Source organism: Streptopelia decaocto (genome assembly GCF_964273445.1).
Source record: "Streptopelia decaocto genome assembly, chromosome: 11".
In the NCBI taxonomy this organism is placed as follows: domain Eukaryota; kingdom Metazoa; phylum Chordata; class Aves; order Columbiformes; family Columbidae; genus Streptopelia; species Streptopelia decaocto.
In genome coordinates, this window is record NC_138666.1 from 15760930 (window position 1) to 15778851 (window position 17922).

General features: G+C 46.3%; 2 protein-coding genes across 2 annotated transcripts in view; one reads left to right on the forward strand and one right to left on the reverse strand.

Annotated features, from left to right (window-relative positions):
- Window positions 1–415: 415 nt before the first annotated feature.
- Window positions 416–7456, forward strand: CEBPG (CCAAT enhancer binding protein gamma). The gene is made up of 2 exons (XM_082062964.1): window positions 416–564; window positions 5330–7456. Exon 2 carries the CDS (start codon window positions 5440–5442, stop codon window positions 5890–5892), a length of 453 nt encoding a protein of 150 aa, XP_081919090.1. The 5' UTR covers window positions 416–564; window positions 5330–5439; the 3' UTR covers window positions 5893–7456.
- Window positions 7457–10997: 3541 nt separating this feature from the next.
- The window catches only part of PEPD (peptidase D), a 133084-nt gene continuing 126159 nt past the window's right edge, over window positions 10998–17922 (reverse strand). Inside the window, exon 15 of the mRNA XM_082062963.1 lies at window positions 10998–11678. Coding sequence (XP_081919089.1) covers window positions 11529–11678 — 150 coding nt within the window. The 3' untranslated portion in view covers window positions 10998–11528. The remainder of the gene's footprint in view (window positions 11679–17922) is intronic.

The following is a 17922-nucleotide window of genomic DNA, read 5'->3' on the forward strand; positions in this document are numbered from 1 at the left end:
GGCCCCGAGGGCGGGGGCAGCCGCCCGCTCCCCACGGGCCGCGGGGGACACGGCCGCCGCGCCCCCTCTGCCGCCAGCCCCGAGGGAGGAGGGGAGGCCTCTCGACGCCTCCCGCACCCCTCTGCCCCGCGAGAGGGTGGAAGATGGCGCCCGCAGGCTGGGCCGCGCCGGGGACACGCGTGCCTGTGCAGCGAGTTTTCCCCCACCCCGGCTGCAACAGCGCGAAAGCGCAAACCCGGGGGAGGCAGCGACAGCCCTCCGGGCTCCCGCCGCGGCGGGCGGAGCGGGCGGGACGAGGCGCAGCCCCCCAGGACACGCACCGTCCCCGCGGAAAAACCCACACCACAACATGACCTCGCCCTTTAAGCGTCCCGGCGGCCTGATTGGCCGCGCCGGCTGCCAATCCGGGCGGCTATTGCATCATCCGGGCGGCCGGCTGGCTGGCGATTGGCGAGGGGGTGGGCGGAGCGGGTGGGTGTCGCAATCGCCGCTCGCCCGCGCTCCGCAGTGTAACGAACGAGGCTCGGGCCGGCCCGGCCCCTCCCGCCGCCGCCACCGCCACAGGTAAGCGCGGCCCGCGGGGGGCGGCGGTCCGGGGCGCGGGGAGGGCCGGGGGGCAGCGCCGGGCCGGCCCTCGCCCGCCCTCCCTCCTCCCGCCGTGTCGCGGCGAGTGCCCCGGCGGGCGCCGCGCATGGGAGCGCATGATGCAATCGGCGGGCGGCCCCGGCTCCCCTCCCCCGGTGAAGTCACGGCTTGGCAGCGCCGGGCACCCCCGCGCCCCGCACGGCCGGGGGAGGAGGAGCAGCGCGGCCGAGCGGCCCCCGGGCTGCGGGCCGCCGGGAGGGCGCCGCAGGCCCGCGGGGGCGGGGCGGGCCGGGCCCGGTCCCTGCGGTGGCTCCGGCGCGGCCCGGGGAGCGCGGCCAGGCCGGGGCGCCTCCGGGTGCTTCGGGCGGCGGGGCCGGGCGGGCCTTACGGCGCGTCCTCCAGCCCGGCGAGACGCGGCCGTTACCGAGGGGCCCGGCCCCGGGAAGGGTCCGCGGGCGGGTTTAACCCCGCCGGTGCCGCTCGCCCCGCTCCGAGCGCTGGGCTGGGCCGCGACCCAGCGCCGTGTTTAACACCCCCTGTTCTTCTCTTCCAGCTTCTCAAGGGAGTTTTGAATGTCTTGACAAATCTTTCTGGTTCCCAACAGATTTTTATAGCTCCAGGCGCAACTTTCAAAACAGATCTGTCACGGAGAGCTTGACGTTGGTTTTAGCTCTGACATCTGGTGGGAAACAGTCATTAAGACAACTCAATACTCCCGGCAGTGGTTATAACACCTCTTCAGAAAGTATAAAACTGCGTATTTTGTAAAAACTTTGAGATTTAAGGAATTATTTCATCTTTAGAAATAGCCACCTTCATTATATTCCAAAAGACAGAGTCAAATTGATACTTTGCCACCTGTTTGGGATTGTTTCTGACTCTGTCATCAATGCTGCTAGACTGCAATTAAAATACATACTTTGGATGTTCTGAGCACGTTGTTTTTTAAGGATGTTGGAGGGTGTTTTTCTTGTAAGGTGTATGTAAAAAAATTGAGATTCTGAGAAAAATATGGAAAAGTGGGGACATCAGCTCCGGCAACAGATTAGAGCTACCTAGTCTAAAAAAAGTTGCCTGGCTTTCAGTATGCGAGAGTTACCATCAGCTCTCGACAAATTGCCTGTGAGAATGTCAGCAAACACAGGAGTGGGGCTTCCCCGTGGGCAGCAAACGTACGCCTGGAGTTCTGTGCTGTCGTTCTTTGTATGGGGTGACCTGGATTTAGAGTCAGATCCTACTGGGGTATTCCTACTGAAGTCAAAGAGAAGGGAGGCCAGCTGTCGCTGTTCAGATTGGGACTCATTTTGCCATAGACGGCTGAGTGGATTTGTGCAATAAAGTCATCCTCACTAATGATCAGAATCAACAGAGTCACATCTCAAAAAAGAAGCAGAGAGAAGTGCTTTGTATTTTTTGCTGCTAAATAAAAATACTGGTTTAATTAACGAATTAAAACACATATTTTTTTGCCAAAACAAACATTTGGAAGGGGTTTTTTTTTTGTTTGTTTGTTTTATTGGTGAAAGCAAAGATAATAAAGGCCTTGATTTGCTTGGGAGTCTCTGGTCCCTGAGGAGTGCTGTCAGCTGGTAAGAACCATCTCTCTGCCTCAGAGGACACCTTTGAGTAACTGGCTCTTCTGTTGCAGTGGGTGGCCAGCTGGTGTCCTGGGTGGCCAGTTGGTGGCCCAAGGAAGGACCAAGGCAGTTCTAACTGGCCACTGGAAACACTACCATGTGCTGGGTGGAACCAGCCTAGGGCTGTCACTGAGCCCAAGCAAATGAGCAGCTTTATGGGAACAAGATGCTCAGAACCTCATCTGGCTCTCGGAGGAGCTGCCTCCTGCTGTGCTGAGGCTATTGCCCATTCGCAGCAAACCAACCTGTTTGTGGAGAACAGCAGAGTAGCTGCATTTGTGTGACACGGTGCCTGAGAAACAAGCTCTGAGACCCATCTGCCTCCCCACCCTCATGGCCTCCCAATGAGTGTCCTTCACCTCACCCTTCTTCAGAGCCCCTTCTGTATTTCTCATACTTGCTGCCTTTCCATCTTGCAGCGTTCCCTGAAGGATGCTCCACGGCAGCTGTCCAGGAGATCCTTCCCTCTCGTTCTGTTGAAGAACTGACAATTGGTGATAGGGAACCTGCCTCCAAATAACTCGGGGGGGGAAAAAATAGTTTCAAGTCTCAAGGGTTATCAGACCTGGTTACCTGTGATGCAGTACAGTTAGTGCCACTTGCTCTGCATAAGTATTAGTTGGAACAGGACAGGAATCCAGGTGTGTCATCTCACGTAAGAGTTCTGATCATCAAGCCAGAGTTTGTTTCACTCAAGAAATAATTACTTGATAGAAAATGGATGAATTCTAGTGGGATGGAATTGAGGGAGATCTGTTCTAGCAGAGCTAGAATGCTCGCTTGAGAGGTGTGACACTGGTTCATCTCCTTTGTTCATATCTACAGACTGTCCAGCTAAAATATTCCATTAAAATTCAGTTTAATGGAACAAATAGTTTCTCCTTTGAACTACGGGGGAATTTGATAGAGAGCTGAAGGGAATGTTAAAGCAATATTAAATAGTTTCAGTAGCATAGAGAGTAATAGCACATGGAACCTCGTGATGTGAAGAAACTTGTTACATGTCAGGTGGGGTGCCTTTGCGGGCAGGAGACACCCCTTTCTCTGTAGTATCTATCTCACAAGGTACAAAAAGCAGATAATGAAAACGGTATAGGTTCCTTAACTGGGCTGTCCAGATGAAGTTAGCAAGTACTGTAATGTGTTGGAATAGAAGAGACAGAGGAGCGTTCTGACCTTGAAAAGATGCCAAAAATTAGTGGAAAAATTCAGTTGTCAGAGGTGATCTAACAGAGCTATATACTTCTAGAGGGCTACAGAAATCCTGGATTTAAAAATAAAGCTGAGACAAAGCCAGTATCTGCTCCAAGAGGAGCATACACTTGCATCTTGACTAAAAATGTCTGTGTAATCACACAGCTACTACAACTGGCCCTGCCAGTCTGCTGTTTGTGCACAGTGACATCTTATTAGCTCTATATTCAGTTTAACTGCTGAACCAAATTACTTATTCAGTCAGTATCTAAGACTTAAATATCGTTTGCAGAAGTTGCTTTAAGAGTCAAAATCAGAAAAATACTAATTATAAAAATTAGGCATGTATGTATATAGTTTTACCTGTACGGATGTCAAAAAGAGTTGATGGATCTCTTTCTGCTCTGAAATAAGAAAATGAGAAGATTTCTTGATAGGATGAGGGTGGTGTACTCACACATCTTCTCTCAGTAACAGAGAATGTTAATTTTGAGTAACATTCAAGCCAAACTTACAGGCTTTTCTGTGAATTTTACTGAACTACATTCTGCAGCTGCATCTTGTTCTGGCTCCCTCATTGTGGAAGAAAATTTGCAATTGATCTGGACAGTAGGATTTTAACCTTTTTAATGATACTCTAACAGAAGGTAAAACAGCAACTCAGACTGCTGAGAAAAACAAACAAGAACAGTAAACAGCTGATGAACCCGTCAGTTTACAATGACCAGTGACAGCAACGGGTTTACGAACATCTCACCACATCCACTCATTTGACTGATCACTGGGTACTTTTAATTGGAGCTACAGGTAGGCATTTCAGGAACTCAGAGCAACCCCGTTGCCATTCCCTCTTCCAAATTTCTCTCCCAGACATGTAGGAGGTCATGCCATGAAATGGGAAAAGAAGGGACAGGCCCTTGCCTGGGCCATGTCCCTGCAGCAGCTGTGCCAGAGCCCTCTGTGCCAGCACCAGGGTCAGGAGCGGGCTGACCTGAGTCAGGTGAGGGGTGTCCTGCTCACCAGGCCTCTGTCTGTCTGTTGCACAAGAGCGTGGACAAGGACCGGTGCAGGAGCTACAGCAGGGGCACGTATTTTGTGGACAAGTCAGCTGTGGCTGCTGTGTTCTTATGGGTGACAACAGTCCTGTCTTTGCTGTGTGGTGGTTCTCCCATCGCCATCACCCTGTGTTCCTTTCCCACCTGCTCCTTACAGTACCAGTCCAGGGTTAGCTTGTTGTACTTTGCTTGTGCTCGAAGGGGTTCCGTTAATGCCACTCAGTCACAGCCTTCACAAAACACCACCCTTTTCCACAGATTGTTGTTTTCCACTCGGTAGTAGTGAGAGCTTAAAAGTCATCAATTTGGACATCATCTTCAAAAGCAAGTGCTGTAAGATGATTGAGGCAAGGTGGACAGTCTGAGCACCCTCGCTCCAGAAGAAAGAGACCAGGGAGGAATTTGTGCATACACCCAGACGGATGGCCTGAAGAGGACAAGGATCAAGTACTCCTGTTGGTCAAGAGTCAGGCTGTTAATAGGTTTAAGCTGCAGAAGGAAAACTCCAGTCTGAAAATTAAGAAAATTATATAACTGGAGAAAAAGTTAGACAGTGGAACCTGTTGCCAAGACAGAGGTTGTGAAACTGGAGATATTCAAGGCTAGGCTAGACACCCATCCATCAGGGCCAGTTAACAATGCAAACAGCTTGACTAGATGACCCAGTAACAGTCCCTTCCAATACAAATATGTCCAAGAGGCTTCTGAAATGTAGTTGGCAGCTTGTCCACTTACAGCACAGTTGTGATTTGTTATTGCCAGATGTACCATCGGTGCCCTATGCTAAAGCAAGTGATGTATAAGATTGTAGCTGAACCCAGCACCTTTAATAGCTTTGTTTTTTTTTTTCCCTACTAGGTTCACCTTGCCCTTAATTCATGTGAAGACCTGTTGGAAACACCGTCTAGAAACATAACGGTTTTCAGTCTCCTAATAAATTCTGTTGTGTCCAGGAAGAGCCTGTCCAAATGAGCAAGACATCCCAACAGAACACTGCTACAGATGCGAACGGAGTAAGCGTGATTCACACCCAAGCACACACCAGTGGTTTGCAGCAGGTTCCCCAGCTGGTGCCTGTTAGTCCTGGTGGAGGAGGCAAAGCTGTGCCTCCGAGCAAACAGGGAAAGAAGAATTCCTTTGTGGATAGAAACAGCGATGAGTATCGTCAGCGCAGAGAGCGAAACAACATGGCAGTGAAAAAGAGCCGGTTAAAAAGCAAGCAGAAAGCGCAAGACACGTTGCAGAGGGTCAACCAGCTCAAAGAAGAAAATGAACGTTTAGAGGCAAAAATTAAGCTCCTGACCAAGGAGCTGAGCGTACTGAAAGACTTGTTCCTTGAGCACGCACACAATCTTGCAGACAATGTGCAACCTGTTGGCACTGAAACCACCACAACAAATCCAGAAAACAATGGACAGTAGACACTGTTGCAACCTTATGAAATGAACTCTGGAGGTGCAGCTTGTCTGCAACGCCCATGCAGTAACAAGCAAAAACTGTGTTCTTCTAACCATCACTTTGTGGAGATATTCTTCTTTTTGGGTTTAACACTGAATATTTGATACAATTAAACCAGAAACTTTGGGTATTTGTTTTAAATATTTTTCTTCTCTAAAAGATTTATCTAATAAATGCAGATCTAAATTCATAGCCAACAAGGAGCTTAGTATTAGGGAAATAGCATTTTCACAGAAGTGTTCACTTACCTTCTTACAGTTTGCATAATGGGAGGAATCCAGCAGGATGGTTCACTGTAGTCAGAAACTTATAATTGGATAAAATGTCTTTTAAATACTTTTTAGTGTATTTAAGCCCTTTTTTTCCTCCATTATATATTACAAAACTGCAAAAGCCTTGGGGGGGTGGTCCTTGCTTTCCTGTTAGTTGGACTACTTTAAATCTATAGAGCAAGTCCTGTAAAGCACCACTTAGGTCTCTCCTGTCCAGTTATAGTTAATGGGGAGGGGGTAGTAATTGTGAGCTGGGATGCTTAGTGATGTTTTCTAGAAAAACAGCAAATACTATGATGATGCATACAGGCAGTTGACTTCCAAATGGCAAAGGAGTCTGAAGCATCATGTACAAGAGGCGAAGCAGCACACAGACAAAACCTTTTAAACCTGTGTTCACATCGCTCACATAGGGACTGGGGCCTCGTAAGAACAAGATTTTGGTTTTCAGAAAACGTCAAAATGCTACCAAAAAACTGTGCTCTGCAAAATTGCATTCTTGCTGGGGTGCAGGTATCAGGGAGAACAAAGTGTGCAGCTTGGCTAAGCGATGAAAAGGGTAAGACAGCGTCTGTTCAGCCAGGGTGTATGGATTATTGCTCATTGATGTTCATCTCCATTTTCATGGCTGTTCAGATTTGCAGTCAAGATCTTACAGTGATTTTAAAAATAAATGGCCCTAGTTTGAATAACTGGTTCAGTGGAATTTCTATAGCCATCATACAGTTGTGTGAAGGAGTATCTTCAGTCTTGTTTTATTTTCATAAAAGTTTAGCAACTTTTTAAATGCTAGTGCTAAGTCTTTGCCATGATCCATAATGCAGCGGTATGTACTATATTGAGGATTTAAACAAAAGTAAAGCAGGATCTTTGATGTAACCTTAATTTATTTTCATTTTTAAGTATTTCATTGATGGTATGGTTGTGTTACATTTAACCTGTGTGTCTGGCTGCTGGATTATTACACTGTCCTAACTTCCCTCCTACACTACCTTTTTCCATAGATTATTTTGTAGGATGCTTGTTTGCCTTGTATCTGTACTTAGGAAGAGAACTTGGATATTATCTCTATGAAGATGCTGTTAGAAAATGAAACCTTGCAAAGTTCTTTTTGAATTTAAACTTTTAATACATGTGGAAAACTTCTATGGATTGTTTTGGATTATGGTAGTCTTTTTACAAAGATATGTTTTTTTGGTTCTAGCTGCAGCTTAAGTAGGGCTGAAATATCAGAATAAAAAAACTTTTGCTTCTACGGCTGGCCTCATTTTTCCTGTCCCTTTTCTATGTCCCTCAAATGCAGAGGTGCCCACTTAAGCAGCTCTCTCTGAGAAATCAGTGCAACAGTCTTCACTCATTTCTTCCACTCTGGCTTTTACTTAATGCAAACAACTGGAAACTCATTACAGTTTTGGCTCAGTTCCTGATTTAAATACAACAACAACAAAATTTAAGACTGAAAATGTACTGCCATTAAAGGCACGGGACACACACACCAACAAAACCTACAAGGAAAAAAGATGACATAAAAGCGTCTCGTTTGTTCGCTGTGCACGTACACTGGTGCAAAAGGCAGGAGCCGGTCTCTTCCCTCGCTGGCTGAGCGGGGACTACGTGGCCCTGCTGTCCGGCAGCTGGTTTGACAGGCTGATGCAGGGTCCTCCCCTGACAATCAGAACAGGGGCTCCAAATCTCTGGTTATTTGTTTCTGATTTTGGTGGAAATTATTCCTTATATCTCTTTGAGCAACAGTAAGACTGTTTTGGATGCTTTGGAGAGTGAACTCTCCACCTGTTACTCCTGACAGCTCCAATTCCACTTCCTTCTTGTTTAAAACAAAACCACAGAGTTATGAAAAGTCATTTGCACAATGACGTTTCTGGCTTAGCAATCTCCGTGCTTGCTTTGTTTGCCTAGGAAAGCATGTAGGCTTTGATATGTGAAGCCATGGATTGAAGATTACAACGAATCGCTATGTTAAATCCAGCCTCAGCGAGCGTTTGGGTTCAAGAAGGGTGTTAGTCTGTTATTGTAAGCCCCCTCTTGCCAACATCCCTGTCTCGGAGCCCCGAGGAGCACAGGCAGAGGCGAAGCTTTCACCGTCTGCCCAGGGTGGAGCAGCCCAGCCTGTGCCACAGCAAAACGCCTCCTTCTCCCCCCCAGTGCAAGGCACAGGAGAACACCCATACCCAGCTGACTTGGACAATTCTCCTGGAATAAACACACATCTACACAAGAAAAGTTCAGTGTAGGCGTATAAAAGTTAAGGTTTTCCTTTTTCCACATTTTTTCTTGACAACAACTATAGTTTGTAAGAATACAGTGCCTGTCACTACACGAAGGCATGTTACAGCACTGTACGTTTCACCAGGAAACCTTATTCCCATTTTCTCACTGTACCTCTAAGAGAAGGTGTCTACTGCAGCCTCCACAAGCACTGGGAGGCTCTACCACCCTAACTATACCCTGTAGCTCCAGCAGCGTAACTGGTGGGGCAGATAATCCAGACTGCGTCCACCCCCAGGAGCTGAAGCACTTTAAATGTATCAGCTCAGAAGTGCTCAGACCTTTCTAAACGCACAAACTTGCTTAACCTAACACACTCCATTACTTTGGTGCAGCTCTATCCAAGAGTGTTTGCACCAAGGGAAAAAGGCACCTGGGAAAACACAATAGCTCACAGCCAAAAATATCCTAATATAGTCAAAAAGGAAGTTTGCTGTAACCTGTATTTCCCTCCACTAATACATTTTAAGTGTATTAAATATCACTTTGCTTTTTTTTAAAAAGCCCCCCCAGATGCTAATTTAGAAAAAAAGTTCTAATTTAATTTTTAAGTGCGTAAAAATTATAACTATTACATAACAGACTTCTGGAAGGAAGGATGAAATTCACAGTCACTGAGTTCACAGGCCTGTTTATGAAGAAAAATGGGAGACGACGCACCATCCCAGACCGAAACGCATCCATGTCCCAGACAAGCAAAACAACAGGGAAGGTGGTTACGTGAGCGAGTGCTTTTCCACCAGCACTCGTGACAGGGTTTGTTCGCTGGTACATGTCGAAGCAGAACCAGTTCTGCCTCCCACAGCACAGCCGATTGCTCGACCTGTTCTGCAGCACCAGTGCCCAGTATTTGCCAGGATTAATCACAGGCGGGTAAAAGCCTATTAACTAGACTTGGATTATGGCTCATTTGAAACAATTCCAAAACTCTCTTTTAAAAAATAAAAAAGTGAAGTGCTACTTTAAAATAGTAACTGCTATTGAACCCAAGCAAGGGCAGGTTTCAGAATGCCCAAAGCAGGGAGCGATCCCATGGGTGTGTTCAGAGCGCGCTGCAGGAACACATTGGATGCAGCCGGATCAAGGCTGAGGCCGCACGCGCCACCTTGCACTGGAAAACCCTCCTAAGTTTTAGGGGGGGACGAGTCTGGAGCTGTGCCAGTGTTGTTAGTGTGTTCTTGTATCTGCAAAGCTACCAAAGCAAAGCCTGATGTCCTCTGCACAAGTGCCATGTTTGAGAGGAACGAGACCCGCGGTCACCACGAAGGCAGCATGAGCGGGGCTGCACACACCAGCTCGTCTCACACCCCCTCCTCCTCACACCTTCCCCTTCGCAGTCGACGTCTCCCGCACTCACATCTTACAAACCAACATCAAGCAACCTTTAAAAATGTAAATAGGCTCATTTGTTAATAAAGTGACATTAAAGATATGGAGTGAACTTGCTTGGATTATTTCACAATGTGTTTCCTTAGTCTCCAACATGGAGTTTCCTATTTAGCAATGGGTCACCAAGCTGTTATGAATAAAGAGCAGATTCCTGCCACACAGACTAACCCAATTAGCAAAAAGAGCTCTATGTAGAGCAACACATTTGACAATTTTTAAGGAAATTATTTCAGATCTAAATTCAGTCCCAAGTGGGGGCACAAAGACAGCAACACAGTAGTTCCTGACACCATCCAAGCCTGTGTTGCGTTGTACGTCCCACGTAAGACAGGCGCTTGCAGCCACCCGGCTCACAGTTGGTCCCATTGCCTGCGCGTCAGCTCCAGGATGTGAGCGACACAACCAAGATGCTGAGATGATCAAGTCAGCCGATCCCTTCCCAGTGGGAAAATCCTCATCGGGCAAGCGTAAGACCCAGAAAGGCCCTGCCATGCTGCTGTGGCTTCACTCCCCCGACACGGCAGAGGGTGTTCTGAAGGGCCTTTGCAGTCAAACTCTGCAACGGGGCTTGAAGACCAAACAGGAGTGTCCATGTGTTCATAAAGCGAGCACAATTATTTTTATGTAGTTACAGCAACTAGTGTTATTTTATGATGCAAGAAATGTATTTGTTCTCCTGCAGGCTGATGAACACCTAAAGAAAGGCTTCTCTGGGTAATTTAAATCCTGCATGAATGGAAGATCATTTTATGATGATTATTATTGTCTGTGGTGTGTCCAAATAAAATTTGTTTGATTTCATTCTGAACTGGCTAACATTGGACAGTTAATCTATCGTTCTGCACAGCATATACTGCTCAATGACCCCGAGCCCTGCAAAGATACTCCCTTCTTGCAACTTCTAAGGCACGTGAACAACACAGCAAACTATGTTTTTAAGGAACAAACAGATGGACAAATCTAGTAACGTGTGTGAAGGATCAGTACACCCACTACCCAGAGCAGAAAATTCTGGCTAATGAAGGGTCAAAGTTTCCAGAGCACAAATTGGTAGAAAGGTCAGATGCAGAAGCACGAATGGTAACAGAAGAGCATAATGATCACAAAGCTGTGAGCATAAATGATGCCAAGGATTAATTTTAATAAAAAAATTGATTCTGCTTACTCCATTGACACTGAAATAATATCCTTAAGAAAAATATAAGTGTCATTACGCCCACCGAGAACAGCTGATTTTTCTTCTATGTTTTTTGCAACACTTGTGATTAAGTTTAAAAAAGGACTCAGATTGTTACAATTGCCGACAGCATTCAGGTAATCCATTTGGTATTTTTAAAGAGTCTTTATCATCAAAATTCAGATTTAGTTGAAAGATAGGTCTGAGCCAAGGTTTGACAGAAGTATCAGTCCCACTGATAATGCAGCAGGGTTATTCAGGTGGCACTTGGTAATGCAAACTGCTGACTGCAAGCAGCAGCATTTGAGTTACCTGGATATCAAGTGCTGAAGCCTTCATTTTTAATGAACAAATCATTCCAGCTAATAGCCTTCCTGCCTCTCTTGCTGTTAAGAATTTGATGCATTTTATATGCTGCAGCATTAAATCATAATAACGACTGATTAGTGCGAGACAGTAAGTATCATCCTGAAGTTTACTGCTTCTGGCTGGAGAGGCAGTCAAATGACTTGGCACTGCTCTGGCCTTCTGCCATGAAAGCCTCTATTTCTTCAACAGTACGTGGGACACACGTTAGCAGCTCCATTCCACTGGCTGTCACTGCGATGTCGTCCTCGATCCGGACCTGTCACAGAGAAGACACAGTTATGAAGGTGGGGGTGAGAAGCGCATCGGGCAGCGACAGCGGTGGGAGCACAAGGGACATTACACGGGGCAAACAAACCTCAACCCCCTGACATCAGAAGCAGCATAAGTAACATCTTCCCCCGAATTTGCCTCCAGCATTGCTGGTGCAGGGCTTGCGAGGGACACGTTCACCAGCAGTGTCTCCCAGTGCCCAAGGTGCCTGTCCTCGAAGCAGTCCTCTTGCTGACTGCAGTTGGCTGCTCTGTGCACTGAAACATCACATTCTCTTCCCTCTAAATACAACAAACTTTCAAAGGAGGAACCGCGACATGAAATAGCTTGTAGCTGATATTCAAAACATTGAATTTTGAGCTGATGAGAAAGTTCTGAGCAGGTCAGACATTCATTTTGAAATACAATCACTACGTTTCAAATCATGTAAGGAAAAAGCAGATCCTCTCAGTTTTCCAGCTCTTGTTCTGTTAAAATGAAAAGTATGTTCCATTTCTTTTTAACTCTAATCTCTTCTTACCAGTAAATATGCCCACACAGTCATTTCCCGTTATCTTATCAGAAAAATGTTAGTAAGTCGCTAAGCTGCAATAAAAGCAATTTTAGTAAGGTGTAAATCCAAGAGAACACAAACTCTGGGGACTCCCACCTTACAGTTGCTTTAATTGTTTCTGACCTCTTGACATATTCAACTAAAAATAAAGCTGGTTAACATTTGTACTTCTGATTGCAAAATAATCCATTTGTTCAAACAAAATGAGTCATCCAGCCCTTATTAAACTGTTTAATGATGTCTTTGCCAGATTATTTCTTTTACTTGGTATCAAGTTAAGTGTATTATAAAAGCAGAATTAAATAAACTCCATTGAGTTCACACATTTGATTTGGACAGCTGTAAATTTGAAAGCCATGAGGCTCTTTACACTCGCTGTGCCTGAAAGGCCGGTGCCTGGCTGCCGGAGAGGAAATCAGCAACACATGGAATGACTCTAAGCACTTAAACAGATTTTACCAGGGTGGGTTTTTTGATTCATTGCTTCTCATTCGGCCAGCTGAGCGAAAAATAAACGAGGGATTCAGCGAGACAGTCACATTGCATCTAAAGGTGAATGGTGCCCTCTGCCTCGCAGCAGCCCCCAGGGCCTGTCCTGACGGGTCTGGTGCTCAGCCCACCCGGGTGAACCAGCCCCTGCCGAAAACCTGCTAACGCACCAGAACCCAGGGGACATGGGGGAATGGTAAAAGCATGGCGTTGGCAAGCACACCAGTGTAAATGGAGCTGGGTGCTGCACCGATGTGGGCAGTAAAATGGTAGTGCAAAAGTAAGGCCGCGAGCAGAGGCGAGGCCAGGCAGCGCTGATCCTGCCTGCGGGAGAGCCTCTTCCCAGCACCGCTGCCTCCACACACCTTCACCTGCCAGAGCTGACATTCCCCTGTGTATCTGATACAGAGAAATACCCGCCACAATTCATCTGCTTAGCAAAAAAAGAGCGTTTCATGCCTTCATCAATACCTCAGCACTCTTTGAGAGGACGGACTGACTTGAAAGCAGAGCAGATGAAAGCCAGGCTAAGAGGGAGGGGGAAGAACAAGTGGGACATGGTGTCTGCCAAAGCTGTGCCCTATCTGGGCCACAACAGAACATCAGGATGAGGAAGGAGCTGGAAAATGGAGGCAGAGTGAAGACAGGAGCCAGGGGAAGGAAGATACAGTGCCATGGGACAGGATTGACAAAGAATGGACAAAGAGAGATGGGCCTAGATATGGAATCCAGGCAGGGAGATTGTGGTGGAGGTGAGACACCCTGAATGAGGAGAGTGCAGGGGGTGCTGGAACCACCTAAACCAGGGAACTGAGAGTTACCAAATGGTGGAGGACACAGAAACCCATCAGTTTGGATTGCCGCACGCAGCAACTCATTGTACAGGAGAAACATTGTTAGGACATCGCATAACCCACAGCCGTGGATTGCTGTGGAAAGCAGGACAGCCAGCATCCTCGCAGCAGCCTGGTCACCCTCAGCAACTCCAAACAGTCTTTGGGATGTGGGTGGAGGTGCACAGACCCACCGCTCCCACGGGGCCTCACCCACCACTCCTAGGAAAGCTCCAGCTCTTTCTCCAGGATCTAACCCTTCCTCTGCCTGGATGAACCTCACCTGAAATGCGTGCTTGCTGTAACAGAGAAGACAGACTTCTTACTCTCAGTGCACATCTTTGCCTAAAAGCAACACGAGTGTAGAGGAACACATGTTCTCAAGGGGGAGGAAATTTCTGTGTTTGCTCTTTTCCTTCACACCCTCCATGCTTCGCCCTGAACTTAAACTCAGCAGCAGCAAGAAGCAGCTTCAGAGGACCTGCAAAACCTTCTCTACAGGAGAGCCCGGCATTGGTCTTGTCTTCTGTCCAAATGGACAAAAGATGCTGGATCTGCCTGGCAAGGCTCACTGGCGTGGGACTGCCTTTCCCAGTGGGGGACAACGGTTATGAAACTTGCTCTCAGAGCTGTCCCTGTTTGCAGGCTCTTTGTTCAACAGTTTCAGGGCAACGGAGTGGTTTGGAATCGGATATGGCTTAAAGGAACAGCAAACTGAGGTGTGAGGTTCGCTGCATCAGCAGCTTTCAGGGCACTCTGCAAACACCCCAGGGGAGGCTTTGCTTTTTCAGTGCAAAATGGCATGCTTCTAAAAGCACTCCTGCAAAGGTGAGGTGGCCAGGAATGCCAGGACTGTCCCTAAAATGCCTTTTTCTTATCAAGAACAGTGGCGTGATCTGTCTAGATAGACCTAATTGCACAACTGCCCAATGCCAGCAACAGACCATCATGTGGCTCAACTCAATGCACCCAACTCTGTCCCAAAGCAGAGCCGTGCGGGCACAGCCAAGAACAGCACAGGAGTTAAATACCAAGGCTGCTGTCAGCTATATATACAGCCTCGCACTTTGTCCTGACTTACTAATACAGTCATGCTCCCCAGAGCCTCCTGTGTTATCTTCCAAGGGAAGGGGGTTGTAGCACTCATTCATTTCTTTTGGATGATGATATATATAAAAGGCTTTTGAGAATAAAGAAACAATTTTGGCCAATTAAATAGTCCAGATTTACAAGATGACAGATCCCAGATGTGATTAAAAAAGACCACTAGTGACATGTCTCCTTTTTTTGTTTTTTAATCTATTGAGCATTTGTTCGATTAGGGATGTGGAAAGCACCAATACTATTGTTGCAAGGTCTTAGAGTGGGGGACTCACCTGGGATGTGGGCCACACATGCTACCCCACAAAATAAATCAGCACATATGCTTCTGTCTGGCTTGAAGGATTCACGTCTCTTTTTATAGCTGGCACCCTACAGAGGCAGATGCGTGTAGCCAAGGGGGCTTATTTTGAATCAGCCGTCAACTCACCAATAATTTTTAACAGATTAAACTTAGCACAAGCAGGGTTCAACTTCTGAATTTAAGGGGGAGTCATTAGGCAATTGAGCTGTCTTTATGTCAAACGCAGGGACAGGCGGGTACGCCGCGGTGCTGGGGAAGGCGTTTTCCTCTTACCACTTTACGACGAGTGGCAACACCAAGATATTTTCTATAGAGGCTAATAGGCTCTGTGCTACACTGGGACTCTTCTGATTGACAAGCACGCCCTCATGTCAGGCACACTTTATTTTAAAGGTCCACATAGAAACATTTCATAAAAGAGGATGAAGATTAGTAGGGTGAGGCCACATATTTTATTAGATCAACCGATATGGCTGGAAAAAGAAGCTTCAGGCACACAGTCCCTTTATCCAGGCTCAAAAAGGAGCAATAAACTATATGCTAAATATGGGGTAGAAAATGGCTGCTCTTACTTTAACCTAATTATGTTAATTAGATGACTTACGAGAAAAGGGTTAAAGGTTTATAAGTAACTAGTCACTGTTTTTGGGTTGCCTACAACTATCGCTTCTCCTACAAAAACTTTAAAGAAAGCCATACATTTCATTATGACAACTGCTTTTCTGCAAAAACTTTTCCAAAGAGTGCTGTGTAGCATTATTACTGCATCATAATATGAAATTTTAAAAAGCGGATGGGCATAATGTTTCTTGTCTAGTAAACTATTGAATTCCACAACACACATTCACCATAGAACTGAAAACAGAGCTCAGCCACCTGAAAAATAAAAATCAGGACAGAGATGACTGCGTGACTGTGAGAACCAAAGGTAGAAGCCATGAGACATCCTGCTTTTTATTTGGTTTAACATTTGTTCCTGAGTACTGTTGTTTTGAAAAATCCTGTCATATTAGTGGATCTTCAAGGTCCTAGGCTTTGTAAATCTATTTAGCTTTTAAATGAGAAAAATCTGCAAATGAAAGAGTGTGTTTAACATCTAGCTGTCTTTCAGCATTTTCTCTAAGTTGCACAGAGATTTCACATATTAAGTCTAGTGCTAGTTCTACAAATCCTAGGGACAAATAAAGCTTGAACAGAGACTGCATATTTAAGGCCAAAAGAGACTGAATGGTTTTACTGGGTCTTCAAGAAAACATCATATGAACAGCATGAGTCAGTAATCAGCTTATGAAGAACGGAAATGTCAAACCCTAAAGGGCAGCATTTGGAGTCGGTATTTCCCCTTCCCTGAGGAATCGGCTGCTGTTCCTGAGCAATATATACAACTGTCTATGCATTCCTCTGTTTGCACGTCCGTATTTATTTATGAGAGCGGCGCGGGCAGAGTCCAGGCAGAGCAGAGGTGCCCCGGGCCGGGCGCTGCGCCAGCGCTCAACAGCAGCCCTTGCCCCACAGAATTTATGACCTCGGTAAACTGGACCTTAGTTTTGCAGATGGAGAACTGAAGCGTGTGTGACTGAGTGACTTCCCGAAATCGGCCAAGGAAGCTTATGAAGGGCTGAACTCAAGGGCTGTCAGGTAAAGAGTGTGGGACTTGGCAGCCCATGCTCGCAGAAGCGGCTCTCCCTGCAAAACATCTTGCCTCCCCACAGAGGGATCTGTGTCTGACCCACAACAGCTCTTGTGTGGTTGAAGCCCATATTGTGGGGTCTGTGAGCAGCAGCGGAGGCCGGTAGCCGGGTGTCTGTGTCAGGGGGCCGCGGGCAGGCTGTGCCGGCCTGCACCCCCGGCGGCACCGCGCAGCGCCCAAGGAGATCTCGCCTTGTCTGCCATTCTCTCCTGCCCTTGCAGCTTTTACAATCTCTTCATGGCTAATACCAGGCAGCACGTACTGCAACACACGGCTACGGTCTTGCCCTTTTTGGCACAGCAAAACAGCTTCTGTTCTCAACACAGAGAGTAGTCACAGTGAAGAAAATTAGCAAAGCCTCAAAAATATGTGAATTCAAGGTGAATTCATTCAAATCCACAAATCCCCTGTGCAGATGTTCTTACTCAGAATTACAGTGGTGTTACTTTGGTTAATATAAGTCCATTTTTGAAGTGAATTAAACTAAACCAAATTAAGAGCACTAATTAGTGCTGAGCTCTGCAGAGGGAAACAGACTACTTATTTTCTTTCACAGAGTGTATTTTACCTTTAAACTTAAAGGAAGATTGGACTGGCTGTAGTGAGCTCTTTAGCTAGAACTGACACCAGTACTAACCCCTGTACTGTTACTATTTGTCAGTAACAACACTGGGTTTCACAAGATCTTTTTTAATCATGAAGAGAGAAAGTTTTCTGACATGCATTTGAGAGAAATACTCACTCATTCTGGATAAACTAGAATGAACCAGCATGCGGAAAACTAAGCATGCTACACAGCACAAATTGCAGCTTCTGTTTATGCAGAATCAAGTCAGAATTGTAAAGATGGAAAAATTTATTTTGATTGCATTATAATTCAGCTTTTGTGTAGAATTCAGAAATATTCGGATGTACTTTGGTCTCAGATTTTATTTCCATTCTTCTCCTGGACAAAATCAAGTGACAACATCTGGCTCAAGGGTACATGTGTATTATTTTTTTTTTTTTCTAAGTAAAATTTATTGTCCACAGGGGGATCAGAGATTTAGATTTTTGCTCAATCGTTTTTGGGCAGCTTCCCCTTTTAGCAAAGTTTGTTGGCTAGTTCTCCTTACAAGTCATCGTTACAGGAAGCTGAGCAAAAAACAGGGGAGAAAGTTAGACTTTGCTTGAAATCTCTGGAACAAAATGGGATCCAGCAACTTATTACCAAGGCAGAGATCTTGTGTTGTCACTCCTGTTCCATGGAAGCACAAGCAG